The 23303-nt window shown below is 49.0% G+C and overlaps 1 protein-coding gene across 6 annotated transcripts in view; it reads left to right on the top strand.

Moving 5' to 3' along the window:
- The window catches only part of MTMR14 (myotubularin related protein 14), a 48016-nt gene that overhangs the window by 24064 nt on the left and 649 nt on the right, over positions 1-23303 (top strand). For 2 of the 6 annotated variants that reach the window (XM_011370619.2, XM_023536857.1), the window contains exons 8-18: positions 1971-2041; positions 2619-2693; positions 7458-7524; positions 8803-8888; positions 9170-9246; positions 9504-9540; positions 11830-11900; positions 12579-12637; positions 12811-12949; positions 13731-13910; positions 20098-20253. In XM_011370619.2, coding sequence (XP_011368921.1) covers positions 1971-2041; positions 2619-2693; positions 7458-7524; positions 8803-8888; positions 9170-9246; positions 9504-9540; positions 11830-11900; positions 12579-12637; positions 12811-12949; positions 13731-13910; positions 20098-20253 — 1018 coding nt within the window. The remainder of the gene's footprint in view (positions 1-1970; positions 2042-2618; positions 2694-7457; positions 7525-8802; positions 8889-9169; positions 9247-9503; positions 9541-11829; positions 11901-12578; positions 12638-12810; positions 12950-13730; positions 13911-20097; positions 20254-23303) is intronic. The other 4 variants (XM_023536860.1, XM_023536859.1, XM_011370620.2 and 1 more) reach the window with 4 other exon arrangements.

Below are 23303 nucleotides of genomic sequence, written 5' to 3'. Positions count from 1 at the left end.
GCACTTTTCACTTGCTTACTTATGCCTTGAACTTCTTTACATGCCTATATTTATAACAAGGAAAAGAAACAAAATGATGTTATTCAAACTAAGTCATAAAAATGCACTTTACTGAGTTTCCGGGGTCTCAGTTGAGCTCTCTAATGACTTTGAAGCCCATCCAGGAACTATGATGGTATCAGTTATAGTTTGATCAAACTCACTTGGGCTTAGACTGGCCCTTGAAAGTGAGAAGTGTTCTGGGAGCACTTCCTCCAGAGCACCAAAATAGATGGGGCCCAAAACTCCCCAGCACAAGTCTAATTTGTTTCCTCCTTGGGTGACTGGCTATTCTCACCCCACTTTTGATCCCAGTCCTCTTACCTTTCAGTGGGTTCAGAAGCCTATTCAGGTAATGAATGTTACAAATTGCTCTGGGTACCAAGTCTATTTTAATTCTCTTTCTCACAGAAAAAATTGTTTCTGCATCTTAGGCTGGTCAGAGCTCAGCCTGGAGCCTGTGGTGTTGATTTGAGCATCTTGAGTTTGGGAAAACAAAGCACTTCACAGGAGCTCTGAGAGATAATTGGTGTCTCTTCTAAACCTGGCTGAGAAGCTCAGGGCCTCTGTCTGATATTTATATGTCTCTTTCTCCCAGCGAGGCACCCAAGAATAGGTTAAAGTGTTACAGCTGAGGATTGTTTCCTAACTTCTCAGTCAGCAGTAAGTTTTGGGGTATTAGAGTGTGGGATGAGAGCCAGGTCTACAAAGCATGAGTTGTGTCTCTCTAGATCTTCCTCTCCAAAGGAACCTTTTCTTTCTTCCTTGGGATGACCTCAGACAGGAACTTAGCCCAAGAGTAGCTGGAGAGTTCCATGTGAATTTTTGGCCTATGGCCACTTCCGCAGAATTCAGACAATCGTTTTGCCTTTGGGGACCTCATCAGACTTAGACCTGTGGCCAAAGCCATGTGCCCTCCAAAGTTTGTGTTGGCCCTGGTTGAGAAACTGAGAGTAACTGCAGGAAGCTACTCTCAAAGTTCTTTCTCATCCTCCTTGAAGCCTCAGCAGCCCCTGGATGCTCACTATGCTGTGTTATGAAGGCAAGCCTCATTCTCTTCGAGCCAAGCAGTTGACTGTAAGCTGTGGAGCTGGCACTGTGAGTTTTTGTTGCCGCAGCAGCATGATGATAATAATATGCTCCCATTTGAATGCCACTTGTATCTGTACTGTGCTAGGTGTTTTATATGTGTTATTTCATTTCATCCTTGAAGAACTACTTTTCAAATGAGAAAATCAAGGCTTAGAGAAGTTAAACAACTTGTTTGCAGTCAAAGAGCTAAATGAAAACGTGAGATCTGAAGCTGGGAATGTTCCCTAAGCCCTTTCTCTCCACTGGTCTCTCTATATTCACAAGGGTTTACCCTAGTGGGGTTTCTTAGATTTTTTTTCCAGCGAACGATGCAGAAAAGTACCTCTTGGCCAGATTTGTTAGAGATGGATGTGTCGCTTAGCACCTGTCACATTTCAGACACTGTCTGTGGTCCTTTCCAGTATGTTTCAATGTTCAGTCCTCACTGAAAGCCTGAGAGGTTGGTATAAGAGAGGAGGAGCAGTGATCCTATGCAACTACGTAAGTTGCTGAGATAGTGCTGACGGGACACAAATTGTAAGCCATGCTTTTTGTTTGCTGGCTGTTGACACTTTGGGAACATGTAGGACAAAGTAGGATCTGAAATGAGGGGGAACTGACCAATAACCAGTGAGTACAGATGGAGAGAGGTGTGCAGGCAGGCAGTAACTAGCAACCAGAAGAGCACTGGAGGCTTGTTCCCTGTCTCTCCCAACCCATGTCGGCTGTGGCCTCCTCTAGGGCCCACCAGTGTGGAGAAGTATGTGAGCTGGTGGCCACCTCAGTCCTGCAGCACTCAGGGTCATCTAAGGAGACTAGGTTAGAAGGAGTTGTGTCATAATTCTGTCCTCCTTTTCCAGGCTGTGAATTTTTCAAGGAATATAAGGATCGGGATTACATGGCTGAAGGGCTCATTTTTAACTGGAAGCAGGTATGAACAATAACATTCATCAGCTTGGATCTTTAAGCAGCTAGCAGTCTTTTTGGGGAAAATAACTACCTTTTTTTTTCTCTTCTCTGAATGAGTCTCATTATTTTCTCTCCCTCTTCTCCTTGTATATACATGTTTACATTGTCATCATATATATTTTCCTCTTCCCTGTTCAGTTTCTCCCTTTCTTTAGAGGAGTTTGCAGGGACAAGATAGGACAAGTCCTTTGTTCTACCATCTGTGTCAAAGATGGGACCAGCATTCTGTTCCTTCCTCAGTTGGACTAGGTCACAGGAGCCTGCTGGAGGCTGAATGCAGGTTGATCACATCTGTTTCAGCAACAAACACTTGAGTGACCAACTGAAAAGCTTCACTTGGCAGTGGTATCTGGTCCCTTTGATTTTTAAGCTGTCACTCCCTAGGGTAGTGCAAGCATCTGGCCTGGAGAAGGCAGGCACTGTGGAGGGACGTCCTGCTTGCCTATGGTAGCCACAGCTTCATGGCTGCAATCTGCCTTGTCACCCTGTCTTTTCTTGGTAACCAACCCACATCTCACAGGTGTCTTTTCTGTCCCTAGGACTACGTTGATGCCCCACTGAGCATCCCTGACTTCCTGACTTGCTCTCTAAACATTGACTGGAGCCAGTATCAGGTAAGGGGCCTGACTTGAGCAGGGTAAGTTAAGGAAAGGGGCCAAGAGGACCCCTGTTGCCTACCCCACAAGTCCCTCATGCAGACACCTGAAGGCCTGGCTTATACCCTCTGACTTCTCACAGCCTATGAAAGGAGGAACTGCTTATCTGTTTAACTCTCTCCGGATTTCTCTTGGCCCAGAAAATCCAAGCTTTCTGAATGTGACTCATTCAAAGATCAGCATCCACCAGGGGGTTCTGTTTCCAGAGGATCTCATGGTGTCTGCTTTCCACCTCTGGGCTTTAGTGACTTTTTTTTATTTTTTCTTTTAAATGTGTGTTCTGCCAGAGGAAGTGCAGAGCTGCCTGACCTCATTTGATTATAGAAGCTTTAAAATTATATCCACTGTGCTCCTCTCCTCTGTCACCTTCTGCCATGGAAAGGTTCCTAGTCTTACTGGATGTTTAGCCCACTGTACAAGCCCAAAAGCCGTCAGAGGTCTCTTTGTCACCTGCTTTAGCCAGGACAAATAGCCTTGTTCTCCTGCCGCCTTCCCCATGTCTATTCCCTCTGCCTGGCTGCCACCTCCCAAGCTCCTCTCGTCTGGCAGACACACTGCCTCTATGTGGCTCAGATGTCAACTCCAGGAGGCCTTCCCTGATGTTTCCTCCCCCTGCCCCAATCCCCATCCTGGAGGGTTGGATGCCTGCATCTACATTCCCATTGACCCCTGGGCACATCTATCATGGAATTTTCCACTGAGCCTTAGTCACTAATTTAGAGATCTGCTTCCCCATCTCCAGTAGACTGAGGTCCAGGAGGATAGGGAAACATGGCTTGTGCATCCCTAGCACAGAAATGCACAAAGCCTGGAGCTAGAAAGGCTGAGCCAGTGAATACCCAGAAGACATCGTTTTTCCCTCCTCTTTTTCTCTAATCCCAGGTCCAGACAATTCCCATTCTGTTTTGAGGTCTCCCTAAGAGAGGCCTGGCCCACTTCTTAGGTAGCTGTGTGCTACCATATCATGTTGGACTTTGTTGTCCTGGTAGCAAGTGGTCTGTAAAGGCAGAGGCTATGCTTATCTCATTTTATCTTGTACTTCCAGCCCCTAATCACAAAGCAGATGCTCCATAACTCTTCGAGTGAATGAGTTAGAGTGGCGTCAAGTCTTCTCTACAAAGGTGTTTCTACAAGAGACAGGGTGTTAGGAAGGAGAGCCAGCCAGCTATTTGTCGTGCCCCAGAAGGCTGTAGCAGGAACAAGTTGGGGGGCCTTGTCCTCTGGTCTCAAGTCCGAGGCTGTACCTAGACAGATTGAGTGGCCAAAGATCTACAGGCTTCCTTCTTAATTTGTTGTATGCAGAGGTCTCGAGCCCAGCCCAGTCCTCCCTTATTTTCCTTTCTGGCATGTTTTTTCTCCTTATATAGATACAAACTGGATCTGAGGAACTACTCTCTCACCAAATAAGGTGAAGCTGTAGGGATTTGATGTGTTGACAATGTGAGGATGTTTGTCTCTCTAGGATGGAGTCCTATGTATGGGAGGAGGAGTCCTGCTTAATAGATAGATGCCCTGTATCTAGACCCTGGCTTGCTCAGCCCTTCTTGCGTGGCTCTGTGGCCTTGAGCAAGTGACCTCACTTTTATCTGAAAGTGGAGTTGACAACACCTATTTTAGCATTGTGGCAGGGTTCAAATCTGATTACCGTGTGAAAGGGTCCTCTTAACTGAAATGCCAGATTGATTTTAATGATGATAATCAAGAAGTAGGCTACTAGCTTGCTAACTTAAGCAAGTGAACACTAATGTTTTAGGCACAAAATAATATTCCTGCCTCTCCAGTCGCTCAACTGGTTGGTCTCACTGGGCCTCCTACCATCTTCTTCCTCGGCCAGATATGGGTTCTGTCCTTTCAGCTCCTTCAGCATGGGGGTCCAAGGCTCCCCATTACTCCTGATCTCCTAAGGTAATCTCACTCATCGTCCACTGCATTAGCCGACTGCCAATAGTCCAAACCTGGGACTCTGGGCCAGGCCTTTCTTTGGTGTTCTATATCGCCATCACCCTTTGCAAGGGTTCCTCCATGCAGCCACCTCAAACTTGAGCTGTCTGAAATGAAATTGGCCACAACCTAGAGTCCCCCTAGGCCCTCCACCATCTACCCAGTTGTTCAAACTCGAAACTTAGGTACTTCTCTCCCCTCACAATCATTGCCAGGTCCCATCAATTCTCTAAATTTCTGCCCCTGGTGAAACTCTTCAGTCTCATGTCACTAGCCTAGTCCAGGCCACTGTCATCTCAGTGAATCTCATGTCTGAGCCTGGGGCCACATTGAAGGGTCACTGGAAACAGCGAAAGTAAAACATTTGAATAGGGCCTCAACGGATAGCAATACTCAAATGATGGAGCATGGTCATAACTGTCATCCCCTTCTTTAAAACCTGCCACTTGCTTTCCCATTTTCCTCAGGAGATAGCCCAAAGACCCTTTCACGGCCCACCCAGCTCCCCGTGGTCCAGCCTTATTCTTGTGACTGGCTAGCTATCCTCTTCTCCAACTACACTGGCCTCCTTTCAGCCCCTTAGAGAACACTGCTCTCCAAGATTGTGCTTGCCTAATTTCTCTTCCAGAAATCCTTGTCTCCTTTTCCTTCCCTCTTGTATGTGTGCACCACATCCAAGAAGCCTTCTCTAATGGTCCCTGTGGATGAGGCTAGGGTCACCTCACTGATTACGTGCTCCTGCAGCATCCTAGAGGTTTCCTTTTAGTCATTATACCTGCGGCAGTTCACTTCGCCTTACCTCTCTTGGAGCCCCATGAGGGCTGACGTTGTCATTCACTGTGTCCCAGGGCCAGACCCTCAGTGATGTTCACAGTGCCCGAGCACTGGTGGCAGTGTGTGTCTGGGACTTGCTGCCTTCCATGCAACCAGCTGGAATTCCACAGAGGTCTGCTGCTTCTTTCTCTGCCCTAAGACCCCTTCCAGTGTCCGCTTCTCCTCAAGTTAGCCCCTGACCGTGAACAGGTTGTGAAGGACATTCTGCAGGTGCGTCTTGGTCGCTAAGCGTTAAGCCTTGGAGCTGCAGAGATGCCAAAATGGCCTCTGCCCAAACTGGATTCAGTTCAGGAAAAGAGGCAATAACATAGCCATCACCTCCATAGTAGGGCTATTGACCAGTGGACTCTGTAGAGAAAATAATGGGGCTGGGCCTTTGCAGGGTGAGTAGGAGTTTGCTAGCCAGGAGGGAAGAGTACTCCAGGCATTGAAACATAAGCAGAGGCATGGTGCTTAGCTCTGTACCCAGATACTTTTTCATGCTGCATGTCGGATGAGAGTCAGAGATGAGCCAAGATTTTAACGCATTTCCCAGGTCTTCCTCGTGTCTGCCAAACTTGTTTCTTACTCTGGTATGTAGGAAATGTCCCTGCACTGTAGCACGTGATTAAGAATGTGAACTTCATAGTTGGCAGAGCTGGGTTCATGTCCCAGCACAGTTTAGCTGTGTGACCTTGGGCTTGTGCCAGCCCAGCCTGTGGTTCCTACCCCAGCACTGGGCTCAGTGTGAATCTACTGTCTTCCCTGGTTGTTGGCATCGCCTTTGAACAGCCACCGTGGTTGGAGCTCCGCAGGCTCCAGTCCTTGGCTGGGTCCTGCCCACTCCTGGCTGCCTACTCCCTCAGCCCTCCTGACCTCTCTGGGCTTTGTGTGGCATAGCTCCTGCCTCCCGCTCCTCCTTTTTTCACCTTGCTAGAATTACAGCTCTCAGGAAATCTATTGGCAATGATGTGTCTGACATGTTTGAGCCAGATGAGTGGAGAGACCCTGGTGCTACTATGGGTAATGACTTCATTAGTGTAGCAGTGCAGTGCTGTCTCTGGAGCTGCTGAAAGTGGGTCAGGACTCTCTAGGGTCTGTGAGAGGGTCAGGTAAATGAGCCTGATTTAAATTCCTGGGAAAACCATTCCAATTACAGGTGCCGTGTTCACTCTCACCCCGGAAAGTGCTTTCTCACTCGCATACCGCCCTCTCTGCATAGCCCTAGAACACTGATAAGCAGTTGTTGCAGGCTTTCCCCCCTGCTAGGTGGAAGAGAGCTACAGAACTGGGTCAAGCCCCTCCATGGAATTCCAGATTCCAAGTAGACTATTCCTAAGAGCATCTGGTCTAGACCTCTTACTTGGGCTAGAACACAGGTTCCAATCTCTTTATAGCTTTTGCCTATTTTTCATCTCCCGCCTCATGGGCCTCCTGTTTTAAAAGATTCTGTCTGCCAAACAGACTGCATTTATTATTCATCAAAAGACAGTATGCAGTGAATAGCAGTAAAAAGCAAATGAAACATGGTTGATGAGAAGGTTGATATTTTCCTTGCTTTCTGAGATGCGATAGATTAAGGAAAGACTCTTTCTGTTTGGTGACAGTGGCCATGGGCTCAAGGCTCTTTGTTCTCTTAACTCCCTCAAGAGCCAAATGGGGAGCCCATATGGATGACTGCTGCTGGTGGGTGTGGGGCTGTGGGTTGCTCAGGCCTCTGCATGGCTTCCCCTTCCTCACTATCGTGGGTTAGAACACACTGAGTAAGGGGGACCTGTGCGGTGAGGGTGCAGGGAGAGGTGGAAAGAGCTTTCAGAGTAGGAAGTAAAGTCTTGGATTATCTGGGGTTTGGGACTTATTACGTGTGACCAAGAGCCTTCGGTATTTGTTGCCCTAGAATAACTCTTAACATTTTGTTTTTTAAATACTTCAAATTCCCAGTCCCTTTTTATCCTTCTTCCTCAACAGAGTTGGGATCTGGTGCAACAAACACAAAACTACCTGAAACTGCTGCTTTCCATAATTAACAGCGATGGTGAGTCTGCCTCTGCCTGAGCCCTCAAGCCATGGATCTCTTGGGTGTTCCCAGGTCATGACACTGTGCATGTGTGTTCGTTGGGGCCACATACATTATTTTTGCTCTGGGTAGAAGGATTTGGGGATTCCCTTTTCCATTGGCAGCTTTATTGCATGTCCTCAAAACCCTAGAAAACAAAATAATGAACTTGTTACTATCTGAATCCCATACAGGATGTTTCTGCACTGGGTCAGCTGGCCTTTGAGCTTTGAGCATCAGCGCTGTATGCGGGGGCCGGAATACCCTCTTTTAATTCAGAAAGATGAGAGAAAATCAGTCCTGGCTTCTTATTGGGCACACAAAAACTCATACAGGGCCTGTCAGCTCACCCTAGTTGGCTGTTTTAATTGGATGGTGTCTCTGTAGCACTTGATGTCTCTGGGGCGTGCTGACTCTAACTCCTCAATATCAGTCAGGACTTTGTGTGGGATTTCACTCGCTTGAACAAGTGGAAATATACTTGCTTATACAACCAAGAAGGCCCAAAGGCAGAGCCAGGTGCCTAACAAATGTCACAAAGAATCTCATTTCTCATACCCGCTGTCTAATTAGCTTCATGGCCAATAACCTTTCCAGACTTGTTTCCTGCCATCTTAACTCCTCCAGAAAAAAGAGACTGCCTCTGTCCCAGAGCTCATGCTCATTGGCCCAGTTTGGGTCAAGGGCCCATCCTTGAACCAGTAACTGTGGCTAGCTTTATAAAAAAGTCAGATTCCTGCCCCTGGACCTAGGCAGTGGTTCTCTATCTGGGGCAGTACTGCCCCTCAAGGGGGTTCTGGAGAGTTGAGTGTTGCAGGAACTAGGGAAGGGCTACCAGCATTTGGTGAATGTTAGCCAAGGATCCTAAATGTCCTTGGGACAACACTGCAGAGTGAATTATCTTCCTCCAAAATACCTGTAGTGCTCCCTTGAGAAATGCTGGGTGGGGACATTCAGGTCAGCCCCACCTAAATGACCTGGGCAGAGTAGACTGTCCAGGCATTACTGCTTTCCTAAAAGTACTCCAAGAACTGTAGCCAGAAGAAATAAAAGACGCTGCAGATAGACAGGTCTCCCTCCTGTCCTCCGCCCTTTTTCTGGGACTAGGTTGGAGAAGGATCATGGGGAGGCCCTCCAGGAAGAGGGAGACTAGGAGTGGCCTGGCTCTCATATCAGGCCAGAAGAGTGGCATGTCCCCTTCTCATCAGCCCATGTTTGCTTCTCTTCTGGACCTCCTGTTCTGTGGTTCCCGAGTAGATGACAGCGGGCTGCTGGTACACTGTATCTCAGGCTGGGATCGGACCCCCCTCTTCATCTCTCTTCTGCGCCTTTCCTTGTGGGCTGTGAGTATGGATGGGCTGGGCCATGGGGTCAGGGAGCATTCAGAGGCCCCTATGAAGATCTGCCCTCTTAGAGCATTAGGGCTACCTCCAGAAAGTAGAGAAGATTTGGAGTGAGGGACCCCAAGTTGGAGCAGGTATTGTGTTTAACCCTGTTCCTAGGAATGTTGGGTAGGTGGTTGTCACTGGGTCTACAGTTGTGGTTCAGCTCCTGGGAAAAAGAGGGAGCTTTGTCATGGAGAGGCATCTTTCTGATCTTGACATGTCTCTCCGGTCTCTTCCAGGATGGGCTCATCCACACGTCCCTGAAGCCTGCTGAAATCCTCTACCTAACTGTGGCCTATGACTGGTTCCTCTTTGGGTAAGTCTTTGGGGAATATCAGTTGTGGGGTAGGGGTGGTACCTTGAGAACTACGTTTCTGTGTGTATGTGGGTACAGTGGCTTCTGTGACAGGGTTGGAGGTGAGGATAATTCTCCCCCCTTGGGAAAGACTGAAAGATGCTGGTCAGGCCTTACCTGAGGCTATGGTGTCAAAGTCACAGTCCCTGTGACTTGGGTCCCCTTTGCCCTCCCATCTCGGCACTGCTCACTTTGACCTCCTTTCCTTTTTGTTGCAGGCACATGTTGGTAGATCGGCTCAGCAAAGGAGAGGAGGTGGGTATTGCTCACAGTCTGTCAGCACATGCCAGAACTCCAAGAGCTTAGGCTCTTATATGCAAAGAAGGACAAGATGACATTCTGTTTGGTGTCCACCCTTTCCTGGTGCATGCTGGGATTAGGCAGCATGGCAGGGAAAGCACCAGCATAGTAGCCCCCATTTTGAGTCTCGGTTCCTCTCTTGCTTGGTAGAGATGATACTTGCCCATGTGGCTGCCTGTGACCTTTGAGTGTCAGTCCTTTTTCCCCTCTTTTTGCTTCTCATGGGTGACCTTATTTTCTGCACTCAGCTCTGGAACCAATTTATAAGTCCTTTTCTGTGCCCTTCATCCTTATAGCTAAAACCCAGATGCTCTTCCCTGTCCTCTCTACTCTCATCACACCCACTCAGCAACTTTTAAGCCCCAGGGCTGTCTGTGCAAGCAAGGTCCTGCCCTGCTCCTCACTACCAGCCTCAGATCAGGCATAGCCAGGGTCCCCTTCTTTTCTTGGGGCTGTCCCTTTTTCTTGCTGATCTCTGATCTCTCCGTGGCCCATCTTGTTTGCTGCTTTTTGCAATCTTTACCTCTTTAGTATGCTTGTTTTCCTCATACACAGGTCTGGAGTTAGACCTACGTTTGAATCAAAGTTGCCTTGCTCATTACCTGGGTGACCTTGGGTAATGTGATTAACCTTGAGTCTCCTGCTGTCGCTCATGCTGCTTCAGAAAGAGTATGAGTCCATTTGCCCAGTGTGGGAGCTGTCACATGGGGTTAGCTCTTTTTCTTTTGCCCTCACTGTCTCCCTCTTATTTTCCTAAAACATCTTTCTCGCCCTCCTGAGACTGCCTTCTTTTCCAGGCATTTTATCTAGTGTCTCTTTCTTTTGTTCCTCCCTCATAGCTGCTCCTTGCCCCTTCTAAATCTCTTCTGAGCACTTATCGCATCTGCCAGGGCTGCAGAGCTCATAAGCCTGTTCCACAGAGGCCTCCGTGAACTCTGTTAGAGGCAGTGACTTTGGCATTGATATCAGCACATAAAGCCCCTTTGCAGCCTCTCATTTTGAGACTCGCTGGCTACTTTAGGACACTTGCCTTCCACGCCCTCTCCCCCACCCCTGAAGCAGGCTAGATTCTGTCTTCAGAGACTGTGCAGAGGGTGAGGCTGAGCCCAGTGGTGTCTGGATTCGAAGCTTGGCCATCTCCTGGCATACACAAGAGGGTCTCCTTATCTGGGAGGTTGCGCTTCAGGGCATGGGCTTTTCTCTTACCCTACCAGACATTCAAGATATTGATGCTTTAAAAAATAAAAACAAAACACTGAGGTCTATTAAACAGCACTCTGTTTCTCTGCCTTGTCTTGGAGGTTCACAGAGTACATTAGCATGTTAAAGACTAAAAGTCTTTCGTGAAAACAACTATTTAATTTCATATAGCACAACATTTTCATACTGACCTGGCCTGCCTGCCTGCCTGCCTGCCTGCCTCCCTCCCTCCCTTCCTTTCTTTCTTTTTGAAGAAATAATATGGGGCTCTGGAAGGGTTCATGGACCACACCTCTCATAATTACTGGAGAATTTAAAAACTGCAGAGACTATGCCTTGTGAGCATTTCATGGAGGTCCATTTGACTAGGACGATGGCTGGAAGAAGAGAGAATTTGCTGGTGGTACTGGGGATGTGGCGGGAGTGCAGGAGCCACCTCCTGCCTGTGCCATCTCATACTTAGACTGCCCCTCACAGCTGAGCACTGTGGGCTCTAGGTCAGACAGTGCCTGCCCCTCACCCCTGGTTCTCCTGAATCACTATTTCTGGACATCTGGACCATAAAATCTGGTCCCTTTTCCTTCTGGTGCTCCTTAATTTGTATCCATTTAATCTCTTTGTCTCCAGATAATCTCTCTCCCAGCTGTCTTTCCCTGTTAGCCTCTCTCCCTGGGGTTCTAGGGAGAGGCTGAGGGGAGAAGCTTCTGTTCTCTTCATCCTTTTCAAAAGCTTGAGAACATGCATATTGAATTTCAAGAGTTTGAAAAATCCCTGGTTTACCTTCTTGCATTCCCAAGAAGGAAACACGGTCCCTTCCTTCCTTGCCCCAGCCCAAGTGCATGTGCCTGGGCTGCTGAGTCCTCTCTGCCACCTGTACTATGTACAGACCAGAATATCTAGCAGGATCCCCAAAGCAGGGCTACTCTCCAGCTAGGGGCTGACCCCGGTAGCTGGCTGCCCTCTCCTGGGCATTCAGCCACCTAGATTCTTCTCTCTGGAAAAGGCTGTCTTCTCATGTGGGCTGCTTTTTGGTTTCTTCTTTAGATTTTCTTCTTCTGCTTCAATTTTTTGAAGCATATCATCTCCGAGGAGTTCTCTGCTCTGAAGACACAGAGGTAAGGAAAGGCCTGCTCTCTCACCCTGGGGCCAAGGCACTCTAGGAAGGGCCACTTTAGGACAAGCAGGGTCTTATTTGCCTTCTTAACCCCTGCCCTGCTTCCTTGCATGCTTGACAGGCTGGCTTTCTTTCCCTGCCTTCCCTCTGAGGCCAGGGTAGGGATCCTTGTTGAAGACCAGTGAGGCAGGGTTGGGAGTCATGTTAGCAGAAAGGTTTTGGGACAGATGAGTGGTCTCTGGTAACTAGGAGAACAGTCTTTTACTGCCAGAGGAGTAAAGGACTCTGGCCAAAGGAGCCCATTCGCCTGCCTGAGCAGATTGCTGTCCATCACCATGGAGGAGAGTTGCTTCTAGCCTGGGAAACAGGAGTCTTGTCTGGTAGTTGCTTTAGGGCCCATGTGACAATTGACATCATTTCTGAGTTCCCTTACCTTCCAATTCCAAACTCCTAGTGTGTTGGACCAGACTTGAACTCTTAGGGGCGAAGCTCATAGGGAAGAGGCAGACTTTGCTGGCCTTCCAGAAGTGGATCTGGCATTTTGTAACACTAGGTAGGACCTGTCTCCATGAGTTGCCAGTGAGTTGGAGCATTTTTCCTAGGTGGGCAGTGTTGGGGACGGGAGTCAAAGACGATCCCAGCCCAATCTGGAATTCACCTTTCTGGGTTCTGTTTATAGGAGGAAGAGTTTGCCAGCCCGGGATGCAGGCTTCACCCTGGAAGATATCTGCATGCTAAGTGAGTCACAGGCTCTAGCAGATTTCCCTTCCTCTGTGAATCTTTCTGAGTATAGACCATACAAGCATTGTTTGTTCTAGAAGCTTCTTTCTCCAGTTTTATGGTTTGGAAGAAGTAGGAGACCAGTAGTGGGAGAAGATAATGTACTGATCAATGGCACTGGCTTCTTTCAGGACGAAAGGACCGTGGCAGCACCACCAGCCTTGGCAGCGACTTCTCCCTGGTCATGGAGAGCTCCCCAGGAGCTGCTGGGAGCTTCATCTATGAAGCCGTGGAGCTGGTCCCTGCAGGAGCACAGACTCAAGCAGCTTGGTAAAGGGCCAGGCTGCAACTAAGCTTGCTCACAGCTGTGGCCCAGGGCCACCAGCTCCAGGGAGTCCCAGGAACAAAGGGGGGCCCTGACAGTAGGGCCAAGAGCATAGCTCCATTCCCTGCTGTCTCTTATGGGCCTCTGAGGCCAACCATCTGGTTGGTGAGGGGCACTGCCTGTGGTGGCCCAGGAGTATAAAGGGCCTGGACTCCCTGTGGGATGAGGAAAGAAGTTGCCGGGCTGGGCAGACAGAGCGAGGTGAGGGGAGGCTGGTATTAAAGAGTCTCTCTGGGGGAGCTCCCTTGTATCTTTTGCCTGACAGGTGGGGGCCAGTTTGGAAAAAAGAAGAAAATAAGGGATGAGTGCAAAATGATGATTGGGGAACTGGTTTAAGGGTCAACTCCTGAGAATCTGATGAAACCTGAGAACCTGATGACCTGAGAATCTGATGAAACCTGAGAACCTTTCTCCCTAGACAAATGGCTCAAGATTTTATATAACAATTGTGGAGGGAGGGGCAGTTACTGAACTTATTTAAGGATCTGTTTTCTAGCATGCGCTTTGAGGCCAGTTAGGGCGGTGTTGTCCTGATGCCACCGTCCCTGCCTGAAGAGCCAGCTCTTGCTGCCCATAGTCATGCCTAAGGGAGTTCTGATGTATGCCCACTCCCATGTGGTATTTTCCGACCGGAAGTAAAGACTGGGCCCTGAGATTTGGTAAAAGTGAGATGAGGGCTTGCCTAGGGCGGCCCCTTGGCCAACAGACCTACTCTTTCCACTGCAGGAGGAAGAGCCACTCATCTTCTCCACAGAGTGTGCTCTGGAGCCGGCCGCAGCCCTCGGAGGACCGCCTGCCTTCCCACCAAGGGCTGATAGAAGCCAAATCTTCCAGCTCCTCCTCCTCAAACCATTCTGACAACTTTTTCAGATTAGGTAGCAGTCCCCTGGAGGTTCCCAAAGCCAGGTGAGGAGCTCCAAAGCCCCTATTGGTGGAGGTGGCTAATCTTCCCCTCTTAATAAGGCTGGAGGGTGGCGTTCAGCACCAGAGGTTGTACCTCAGGTGGTATCTTAGGACAGGGTTCCTCACATGCGGCCTGGTGGGCAGTATACCGAGGAGGCCAGAGGGGATTACAAGCTTCTGGGCCAACCTACTATTTTGAGGATGAGTTAATGTTTGGGTACAGAGCAAGAGCTAGTTTGTATAGTGGTTTGAGAGCCCTGGCAGATGGGAAATCCAGAAGACGTAGGGGTTCTGATGTGATGGGCAGAGAGTCAGGGCTGCTTTTACCTGTTGCCTTTGGCAGATTTCAGCCCACTACCTCACCTCCTTCCCCACAGACCTTACGTTCTCTTTAAAGAGATGGGTCTAGTCCCTTCTGGCTCTCGCATGCCATGTCTGAATTGGTGGAACAGTGAGGAGAACAGATAATAGGGAGCTAGGCTAGATGTGCATGACTGGGGCAAACCTCAGGAGACTCTGTATACCTGGAATAGGTCAGTATGAAAATGTTGTGCTCGGCCACAATAGACAGGTGTGGCTGGAGTTGCTGCAGGAATGATGTTTACTAGATGGGATTAAAGCTGGGCACTGGGCAGGGGCTTAGGATTGAGGGGTGGTCTGACATGTGGGGAAAGCACTTCCTAGCTGACCTATAGCAGTCTTCCCATGTGAGGCCCCCAGGGAAAGAATTCTGTGAATTGCTTTGTTTTCTAAAGCCTTGAGAATGTCTGGCCCTTTTGGAGAAACAAAGCAGTGTAGGACTTAAGGGGTCCTTAATAAATTCTAGGGGAGAAACAGGCATTTAGCAGAAAGAGCCTGAGCATTTGCGTCCACCCTAGATTCAAGCCCAGCTCTGCCATGTACTGCTCTAGAAGTTTCAGGCCTTTTCTTGTAATAGGCCTATACCAAAAAGGAAACCAAGCCCCAAAGTCACAAGCATATTAAGCAAAGACCTGAAACTTCTGGAACCCTCCTCTCATCACCAACCCTCTGGTTTTTCTCTGGGCAAAAGCAGGAAATGGAGGAAGATGGAGAAAAGTCTCCTCCCCACGTAGGCAGAGCAGATCAGCAGTAGGCAAGTAGGAGCTATGGACTGCACTGTCCACATGGGTCTTATGTACTCATCTCTGAAGGTGAGCCCTTCAGCTCGGAGCACTGATGTGTCTGCCAGTGCTGTAGCTGAGTCTGTTAAACAGACTATGACCCCTCTGACCTCAGGAGGTTTGGTGGAGGTGGCTGAGCAGAAATGGTGCTAGGCAAACTAGCTCACATACCTGTGCTCATTCATATCCTCTCTGTATGCTCACTGCCATGCCACCCTTGTCTGGTTTTCCAAGGGGCTGCTCCAGGTCTGCGGCAACACTGCGTGACCCTTGCCATTCTGGGCTGGAGTTCTTGCTCATCATCTCTGCCTCCTTTTCTGCCTGTGCAACATTGGTAGACAACTGGAAGGGAAACCAGAAGATTCCTCTTGTCTTTTGGAGCCCTGTCCCAGTCTTTACTGTCCAATTCCTATGGGTTCCCCTGTCGAGGCAGCACTCCACCTCTTCTCACACTCCAGCTTTTTATTATTCCCTTCTTCTTGCCAAAGAACCTATTTCCAATCTTGTGATAGTTTCTCTCAGTATCACTAGTGGTTCTCTGCCTGACTAGGTGGTTCAGACTCTTAAGGCCAGTCCGGGGGAGCCACCAAGGCCCCTCCCTTAGAGGCTGAGAAGGGTCAGGGTATCTTCCAGCTTCTCAGTCCTGTGTGCGAGGGCCTGGTTGAGGCTGGGATAGCTGAACCAAAGTGGGACACACAGCCTTGGAGAGGCGTGAGGTAGGCTGCTGTGAGGTGTTTGATGGCTCTGCTGGGCTATTCTGGGAATGCCCACTTGGAGCCCAGCTGGGCTGGCCAGGCGATAAGGTTCTGGATTGGATGCCTGTTTGCCAGAGGTTCTGAAGGACTAGATTAATCAGATTTGGAGCATTCTAATTATGCATTTCTATTAACATTAAAATTAATTTAGTCTCTTTTATCTTAAAGTGCCTGCGGGATCCTGTCATTAGCTTCCCTGCAATCAGCTTTTTAATGCGGCAGGGGGAACTATATGGAAAGAAACCCTTTAGTAAAGCTATCTGTGACAGCCAGAATTCCCCTTATAATGTGAATTCTCCAGGTTTCATATGCTCCAAATTCCTGAATTCCACAAGCATATCTCTTTTAAAGCAGGACTTCTCTGTAAAAGGAATTAATAAAGGTTTGTTCAAAGTGAAGAAGTGGGTGTCAGGTTAGGAAGAAAGTTCTGTGGGGTACTGATCATTATCCAGCCCCAACCCGTACCCCTCACCGGGAAGACTGGTGGTTTTTTTGCCCTATCAGCTGCCACAGCAGCATCTTCTGATTGAGCTCCATTTTTGGACCACTGTTAAATCTCTCATCAGCTACAGGGTTGGGGGCTAGGAAGAGGCAGGACCAATGTTCTGAGCTCATATTCCTTCCGAAGCCTTGGTTAGTAAGTGGCCCAGCACCATGTGGCCTTGGCCTCTGCTCCGGAGTCAAACATCTTTAGGGTTGGGGAGTTGCTAGCACAGCCCTGTTCATGACTGAAGAGGGGTTTGGTGCCATCACTGAGCCCAGCGTGAGCTGAGCTGCCTGAAGAGCATAAAAACTTGTCTGAGGGACACCCGGCAGTCTGGTTGAATAGTTAGGTAGCAACATAGGAACCAACCTCTGCTGCCCAGCTAGCTGCTCTTCCCCCATTTTCCACCACCTACTAACTGCTCATTATAAGCAATGAGCTCTGGTCCCAGGCTCTGTTTAATGAGGCAAGGAAACCAGATTGCTTTCTGCAATACATAGGGTTCCTGTTCCATGTTTGATATGTTCTTGTATGGGACCAGAGCTCCAGACCAGGGATGAGTGATGAGAAGCTTAAGGGCATTGCCAGCTTGAGACCCTGAGAAAACTTGGAGCTCCAAAAGACTTCTTGGGAAGAAAGATCAGTGTGTTACGGGGTTAGCATGGGTTTTGGTCAGATCTGGGTTTCGCTCCCAGCTTTGCCAATCATAGCTGTGTAACGTGAGGGGAAAAAACCACTTCTCTTTCGAGCCTATATTTTTCAGCCCATTTTTAAAGCGGGAGTAATGATCCTAGCCTCCATAATAAGTTTGGGTTGAAATGAGGTAATGGAGTGAAGTACCTAGCACATAAATACTCATCTTTTCCACAAATGCTCAGTAAACTAGCTGTGGTTAAGGACCCATGCTTATCAGTCACTTATCTGAGGGCTTATGGGCCATGTCTGGGCACTGGACAGGTTAAAGGCCAGGCCAGATATGTTTCTTGCCTCAGCTGTGTGGGTAGGGCCAGCTCTGCTTGTATGGGTGTTCTTAATACTTCCTTCCAAAAAAAGACTATCTAAAAGACATCTGCCTGAGTTGGGCCACAGCGGGTATCTGTCAGGAGGTGGGAGGAAGGTGGGAGTGGCAGCTTGGTTCTGTGAAGCGGGTGTCTAGGCCAGTATCCAAAGGAATAAAATGTTGCCAAGTAGCCAACCTCTTGGCAGAGGTCTGAGCCCTCTGAGCCACAGGGATGTGAACAGATGACCTTAGAAGCGACCTTGGCTCCACAGTTCTGCAGTTTGAAAGTAGCTTTGGCCCCATGTTTCTTCCAGTTCTTTAGATAGGAGATTAGAGGAGATGGAGCTCAGGACACTTATTTATTTATTTATTTATTTGCTGCTCTGTTTGTGTTTGAGTAGGGAAACAGGGCAGAAGAGTGTGGGGTCTTATTAAAGCAAGTTGAGTTACCGAGACCGACTTGAAGATTTTCCTTCTTTCACTAGGCAGGTACAGGTGCTCCTTTTTGGTGATCGTTTCCTTTCATCTTGAGGATCTTGTCCGCTTTAGCCAGCTAATCCAGACTGGCACTTAAAACACCTCACTGCTGAGCATAGCCCCTTGCTCTCAAACCTAGGAGCTGAAAACTTGCTTTGCAACCCTTTTTTTGGCAAAAGGCTCAAGTAGGAAAATTTCATTTGAAGTCTGCTCACTCTTGAAAAAGAGGCAAAAGATGTCTACTGTGATGGCTTCAATGTCCCCTGGGATCATTCACGCTCCTGGCTATCTGTGCTGCCTCCTCTATCCCACAGCTGTCCCTAGGCTGCTCCAGGTGCAGTTCTTGCCTTGTGGTGCTACCTGCTGGACACTGGAGAAGTAAAGGGAAGTGACTAGCCTAGGAAACCAGGAATCCTTGAGGAAAACTTCTCCATAACCGCATCCATCTGTCTATCATTTTCCCATTGGCAGTGTCTCTGATAGCCCTGAGGGTGTGGGGTTGGGGCATAAGAAACCCTCCATGTTCCTGGCCCCAGGAGTGCTTCATCCTACTTGCCTCTTCTATTCAGCTTCCCTTTCATTTCTTCAACACTCTGGTGTTGAGGATTTGTTTTCTCACAGACTATTAAAAGAAACTGTACCCTAAAGTTTGAACAGTGGGTGAGATTTGTGGAGCCAGGCTGACCTCAGAAGGGTTGTGTTGACTGAAGGCCCCAGCATGACCGGAGGAAGCATAGGGCAGGTGCCAAAATATGGGCGCGTGGCTCTCCCTCTCCTGGGCAGCTGTCTCTTTGATTTACATACTGCCTGAGCCCTATCAAGTTTCACTGTCTAGAAACAAGGAAGCCCTGCTTTGTTGGGCACTAGGGGCTCCCACCAGGTAGTAGATCATGTCCTGTGTTCATCCCTAATGCTACTGTCACACACCTTCCAGAGTTAAACAGGAATGATGAATGTGGCAGGTCTTTGTTGCAAGAGGTTCCGATTCATGGGGGCTTTAATGTAGAAGGCCATCTGTTTTCCCTGGTCTCAAGGTGATTTTGTTGTAGGACAAATCTGTTATCAAACTTGGCTTTAAAAAATCTCTTCTTGTACTCGCCGGCTGTGGGACCTTGGGCAAGTTGTCTTCACCTGTCTGGGCTGCCATTTCTCTGTCTCTAAAACAGAGGTGGTTAAGGATCACCTGGCTAGAGCTGCACTCAGTTGGCAGCTGCTTAAGGTTGGCCTTGGTGACCTGTGGGAGGGACTCACCTCAAATTCAGACTAGGAGCCTTTTACATCAGCCTGCTAGGTGGGCCAAGGTTAATGAACTTTTTTTTTGTTCCGCACCCTGTACACCACTATTCATGCTTCTGCTGTGTCTGGGTCTCTGTAGGAGCACCTTCTGCTATTCTTGAATTAAAAAATAAAGGGTCAAGCATCAAAGATGATACACCTTGGGCACTAGGACCAGGGACAGCTGATGGAAGGGCCTTGTTCAATGTCTCCTTATCTCTTCCCCTCCACCCCTCCTCCTGCTGGCTGGGCTATTGCCTAGAGACAATGTAGAGGAGTTGGGTCTGAGTGGGGAGGAAATGGCAGTAGTAGATTCCCAATACAACTTTCCTCTCCCTGCACTCCACAAACCTCCATCTGAAAAAGGCCTGATGAAGCTGTCAAGTTGCCTGCCTGATTTATCCCTTCCCTCTGGGCATAGCCAGTGAGTTTGCTGGGTATACTTGTGAATACAATCTATAGCACCTGGAAGGCACTGCAGAGGTGGGGCTCAGGGCTCCTAGGACCTCACTTTCCAATCTAGGTAACTACCCTCCATGGTCCCCAAGAGGCTTGTTCTCCCACCTCTTTGACAGGACCTCAGCGGCCCCTGGGTTCCGAGTTGCCCACCCTGCCAATCTGCATGCTGGAGAGTAATCCTGCCTCCCTGGTTCCTGGGGCATCCAACCTTGCTCCTCTCCTTTAGGTGCTGTTGAGATTATACTTGCTTTATCAGCCACCAGGGCTGGTACGCCCTCACTCCAGGCTTTGGTTGCTGGCTCATCTCTTGTCACCATGCTTTACTCTTCTTCTTTTGCTCCTGTGAGTCTTTGCACGAAACATTGTCGTCACAGCTGAGCCTGCTTTACAGTCTATACTCGTCTTTCTCAGTCACAACCTTATCTGGCTGTTTTTGCACTTTTGGAAAGTGGTTGACTTTACAGATGCTTCACCAACAGAACCTTGCAGCCATGACCCAGGGCCACCATAGTCCCCAACCCCCACTCCTTCAGAGCCTCCCCTGTCAGGCATATGACTGACTGTGCATCATCTCCCCTCTCTCTCCTCTCTGCCCCAGATCAGTGGACCATCCCCTGCCCGGATCCTCTCTCTCCACAGACTTTGGCAGCTGGCAGATGGTAACAGGCTGTGGCAGTATTCAGGAACGGGCTGTCCTGCACACAGACTCCTCTCTCCCTTTCAGCTTCCCGGATGAGCTCCCTAACAGTTGTCTGTAAGTGTCTTGCTTGAGAAGGCAGGAGGCTCCCCTGCCCATATTAAAAGCTGGTGAGCAATCAAGAGTGCTAGTTAAGAATGAGGCAGCAGCCAGACCCAGGGAGCTGGCCTGGGATTTGTGCCCCACTTCAGTGCCTTAGCTAAGTATACCTCCCTGCTCATTGACCCCTGAGGTATGAAGGAGGAGGCCTTATGGGCTGCTCAGGAAGTGCATTGGAGTATGCGATCACTCTCCCCAGCCTCCAAAACCCATCTACGGGTGTCGGGGCACACCCTGAGGGAAAGCTGGCTGGACTGTAACTAACTATAGAAGATTCTATTTCTGTCCAAGGCTTTGCCTGACAGGAGAATCCTTTGAAATCAGAACAAGGAGGTAGTGAAGACTGGTATATGGTGGAGACCAGAGCTGGGATGGAGCTGGCTTAGCCCGAGGGCTGTGATCCTCCCCAGCAGAACCAAGGCTTCCTTGCCAACCTCCCCCGCCTCCCCACTTTTGTCTTCTGCTTTTGCCCCTGGTCAGGAAAGAAAATTGGAGCAATACTAAATCCCAGGTCTATAAAATCCTCCCCCTCCAAGTCTCTAGTACTGGGCTTCCAACTCTCATAATGCATCCGCTTGAGTGGCTACCTCTGGCAATCACTTTCCTCCTTGCATGCTCTGCTGCTTCTTGGATGTCAGGTGGGGGGAGAGCCTCAGTGGCCTGGTCCTCAGCTATGGCTAAGGGCCTTCACCTCCCCACCATGGGCTGAATGAACTTCAGGTGCTGGGCATTCATCCCCACCACCAGGATCCAGCTTGTACCCACCAATGCTGACAGGTGGGAGGCAGGTTGCTCTGAAGAGTAGAGAAGGGTCCCTTGGAGGCCATTTGGAAGGGCCTAGACCTTAGGATTCCAGGACGGTACTCATAGGCCCGGGCTCTGCAGCTGGGGTGTAGCCCAAGGACTTTGGAGGCTGCTAGTGCCTGGCACAACCTCTGTAGCCAGGCCCTTAAATGAAAAACAAGATCCTTTAGGTTTTTGTTGTCTGCACCTTTCTGTAGGGACTTAACTTAACTACTTCAGCCATACCGGCCTAAGTGCTGTCTCTGGAAGAAACAGACATCTCTGCCCCTGCTTGATAACACCCCTCACTTACCTGGCATTAGTCACTGAAATGGGCAACTATAGTCCTAGGTCCTACAATTTATACCTCGAGTAGTTCTCTGAGATCCTAGTTCAGAATTCTGGTTGGTTCTGGTGGTGCCCAGAGGAGGGCTAGGTTCTACATGATCTCATGGACCCCAAGACTGCAAGGTGGGGGTGGGGCCACGGTTGATTCCAGTGAGATCACACAATATATGAGTTCAGTGCTTGGGCTTTGTTGTCGGAGAAATTTAGTCTGCATACTAGCTGTTCTGCTCACCAGCTATGTCTTGGGGTGTCAGCCTTCTCTAAGCCTATTAGCTCATCTCTTGAGAGGGAATGGCGCTACGGGAGCTCCAGTCCCTGCCTACCTATTGCCTGCTGTGTGTCCTCAAGTATATTGCATATTCTCTCTGGGCTCCAGTCTTCTTTTCTTTAAATAGGTTGTGATCTTTCTCCTTCTGCCTCCCAGTTAGGGGGCAGTGAGAATGCACCCGTATGGACCTTTGGATGTTCCCCATTAATAGAAACTACTAATCTGAATTTCTCCTGGTTGTATGCTCTAAAGAAAAGCTGAAGAACACAGTGGTCTCCAGCCTATGTGAAACCTAAGAAGATCTAGGGCCATGTATCTCCCTCAATGCCAAAAAAGACTTTGGAGTTGTTCATGGTATTGCAGGAATCCAGTATCAGCTCCATTTTCTTAGTGCTGCTGCGTGAGCTATTTGACTTTTTTCCGCCCTAGAACCTGCTGCTGCATTTTTCTGTCTACCTCTGTCTCTGTTCTCTCTCTCTTTCTCCCCTCAGCCCCCCATGCTCCCTCTCCCACTCATCTCTCACATGCATGCACACACACACACACATAATCTCCTTTCCCTAGGTCTGTTCTCATACTCAACCAGGACTCTCATTTATCTTCATACCTCCATCTGTTCTCCAGGCCCTGGGGCGCAAGTCACTTGGGCTTGGGAATTGCAGACATTTCTGCTGCTTTTGACAGATTCCTGGGAAGGATTACCCAGGGATTGATCTCTTTGGGAAAATTTTGGAGTAAGTTAGTGGTTAGGGCTAGTCTTGGTGCTTAGATGGATAGGAACATGAGGGCTCATCTTACATAGGTGTGTCACCTTTCTCCAGGGTACAGTTAGAGGGAATACCATGTGAGTTCCTGACCTTTCTTCTGATTCCACATCCCTCCCACTCCTAGACTGTATAAGCTTTTAGACCAGAGGTCGGATGTGGCTGCTACCATAGGTCTCTCTATTAAAGAACCCTTCAAGGTGTTAAACAGCCTCATATGGAATTCATGCATGGATAAGCCTGAGTTTTTGTGCACTTGTTCCCCTCCTTGTAGTTCCACGCCAAGAAAAGAAGAGGGGTTTCTTATCTTTTATCTGTGATCAATGCTTGTAGAGGTCAGGGAAGGAAAAGGCAGCACCCCTCTAGCTGTTTACTTGGGGACCACAGTGACTAAAGGTGTAGCTAGAGCCTCGGGGTTTCCAGTGAGGACCCTGGCCTCTCCAGGGCACTGCCAAGAGTGTTCTCCCAGGATGCTCCAGGTGCTGGCCCCAAGAAAGGTCAACCCAACTTGGTGTTGGGAGTCTCTCCTTACAGTTAGGTCTAAGACGTCTGCCTCAGTTTGTTCTTATTAAGGAATGGAAGCCAACACCTGTTGGAGCAACCGCCTTCCTGCTTGGCTTGCACTCTCTCCAGTCACAGAGATGGTTGTTTCCCATGGAAAGGCAGGCCAGTGCCCCAATAAAAGGTACTGCTTCTAGGTAGGAACAGTAGCCTGAGAACTGAGAAGAATGGTTTAAGAGGGGAACAAGGTCAAATATTTGGGGCATGACCACAGGACAGATGCTGGCCTTGTGCTGGGGAAGACAGAGGATAAGCATTGTAGCATGAGGACGAGGATGTTGGAT

The sequence above is a fragment of the Pteropus vampyrus genome, unplaced genomic scaffold, assembly GCF_000151845.1.
Source record: "Pteropus vampyrus isolate Shadow unplaced genomic scaffold, Pvam_2.0 Scaffold171, whole genome shotgun sequence".
NCBI classification, from domain to species: domain Eukaryota; kingdom Metazoa; phylum Chordata; class Mammalia; order Chiroptera; family Pteropodidae; genus Pteropus; species Pteropus vampyrus.
The sequence above is the reverse complement of the archived record's forward strand: the minus strand, read 5'-3'. Positions and strand labels throughout refer to the sequence as shown.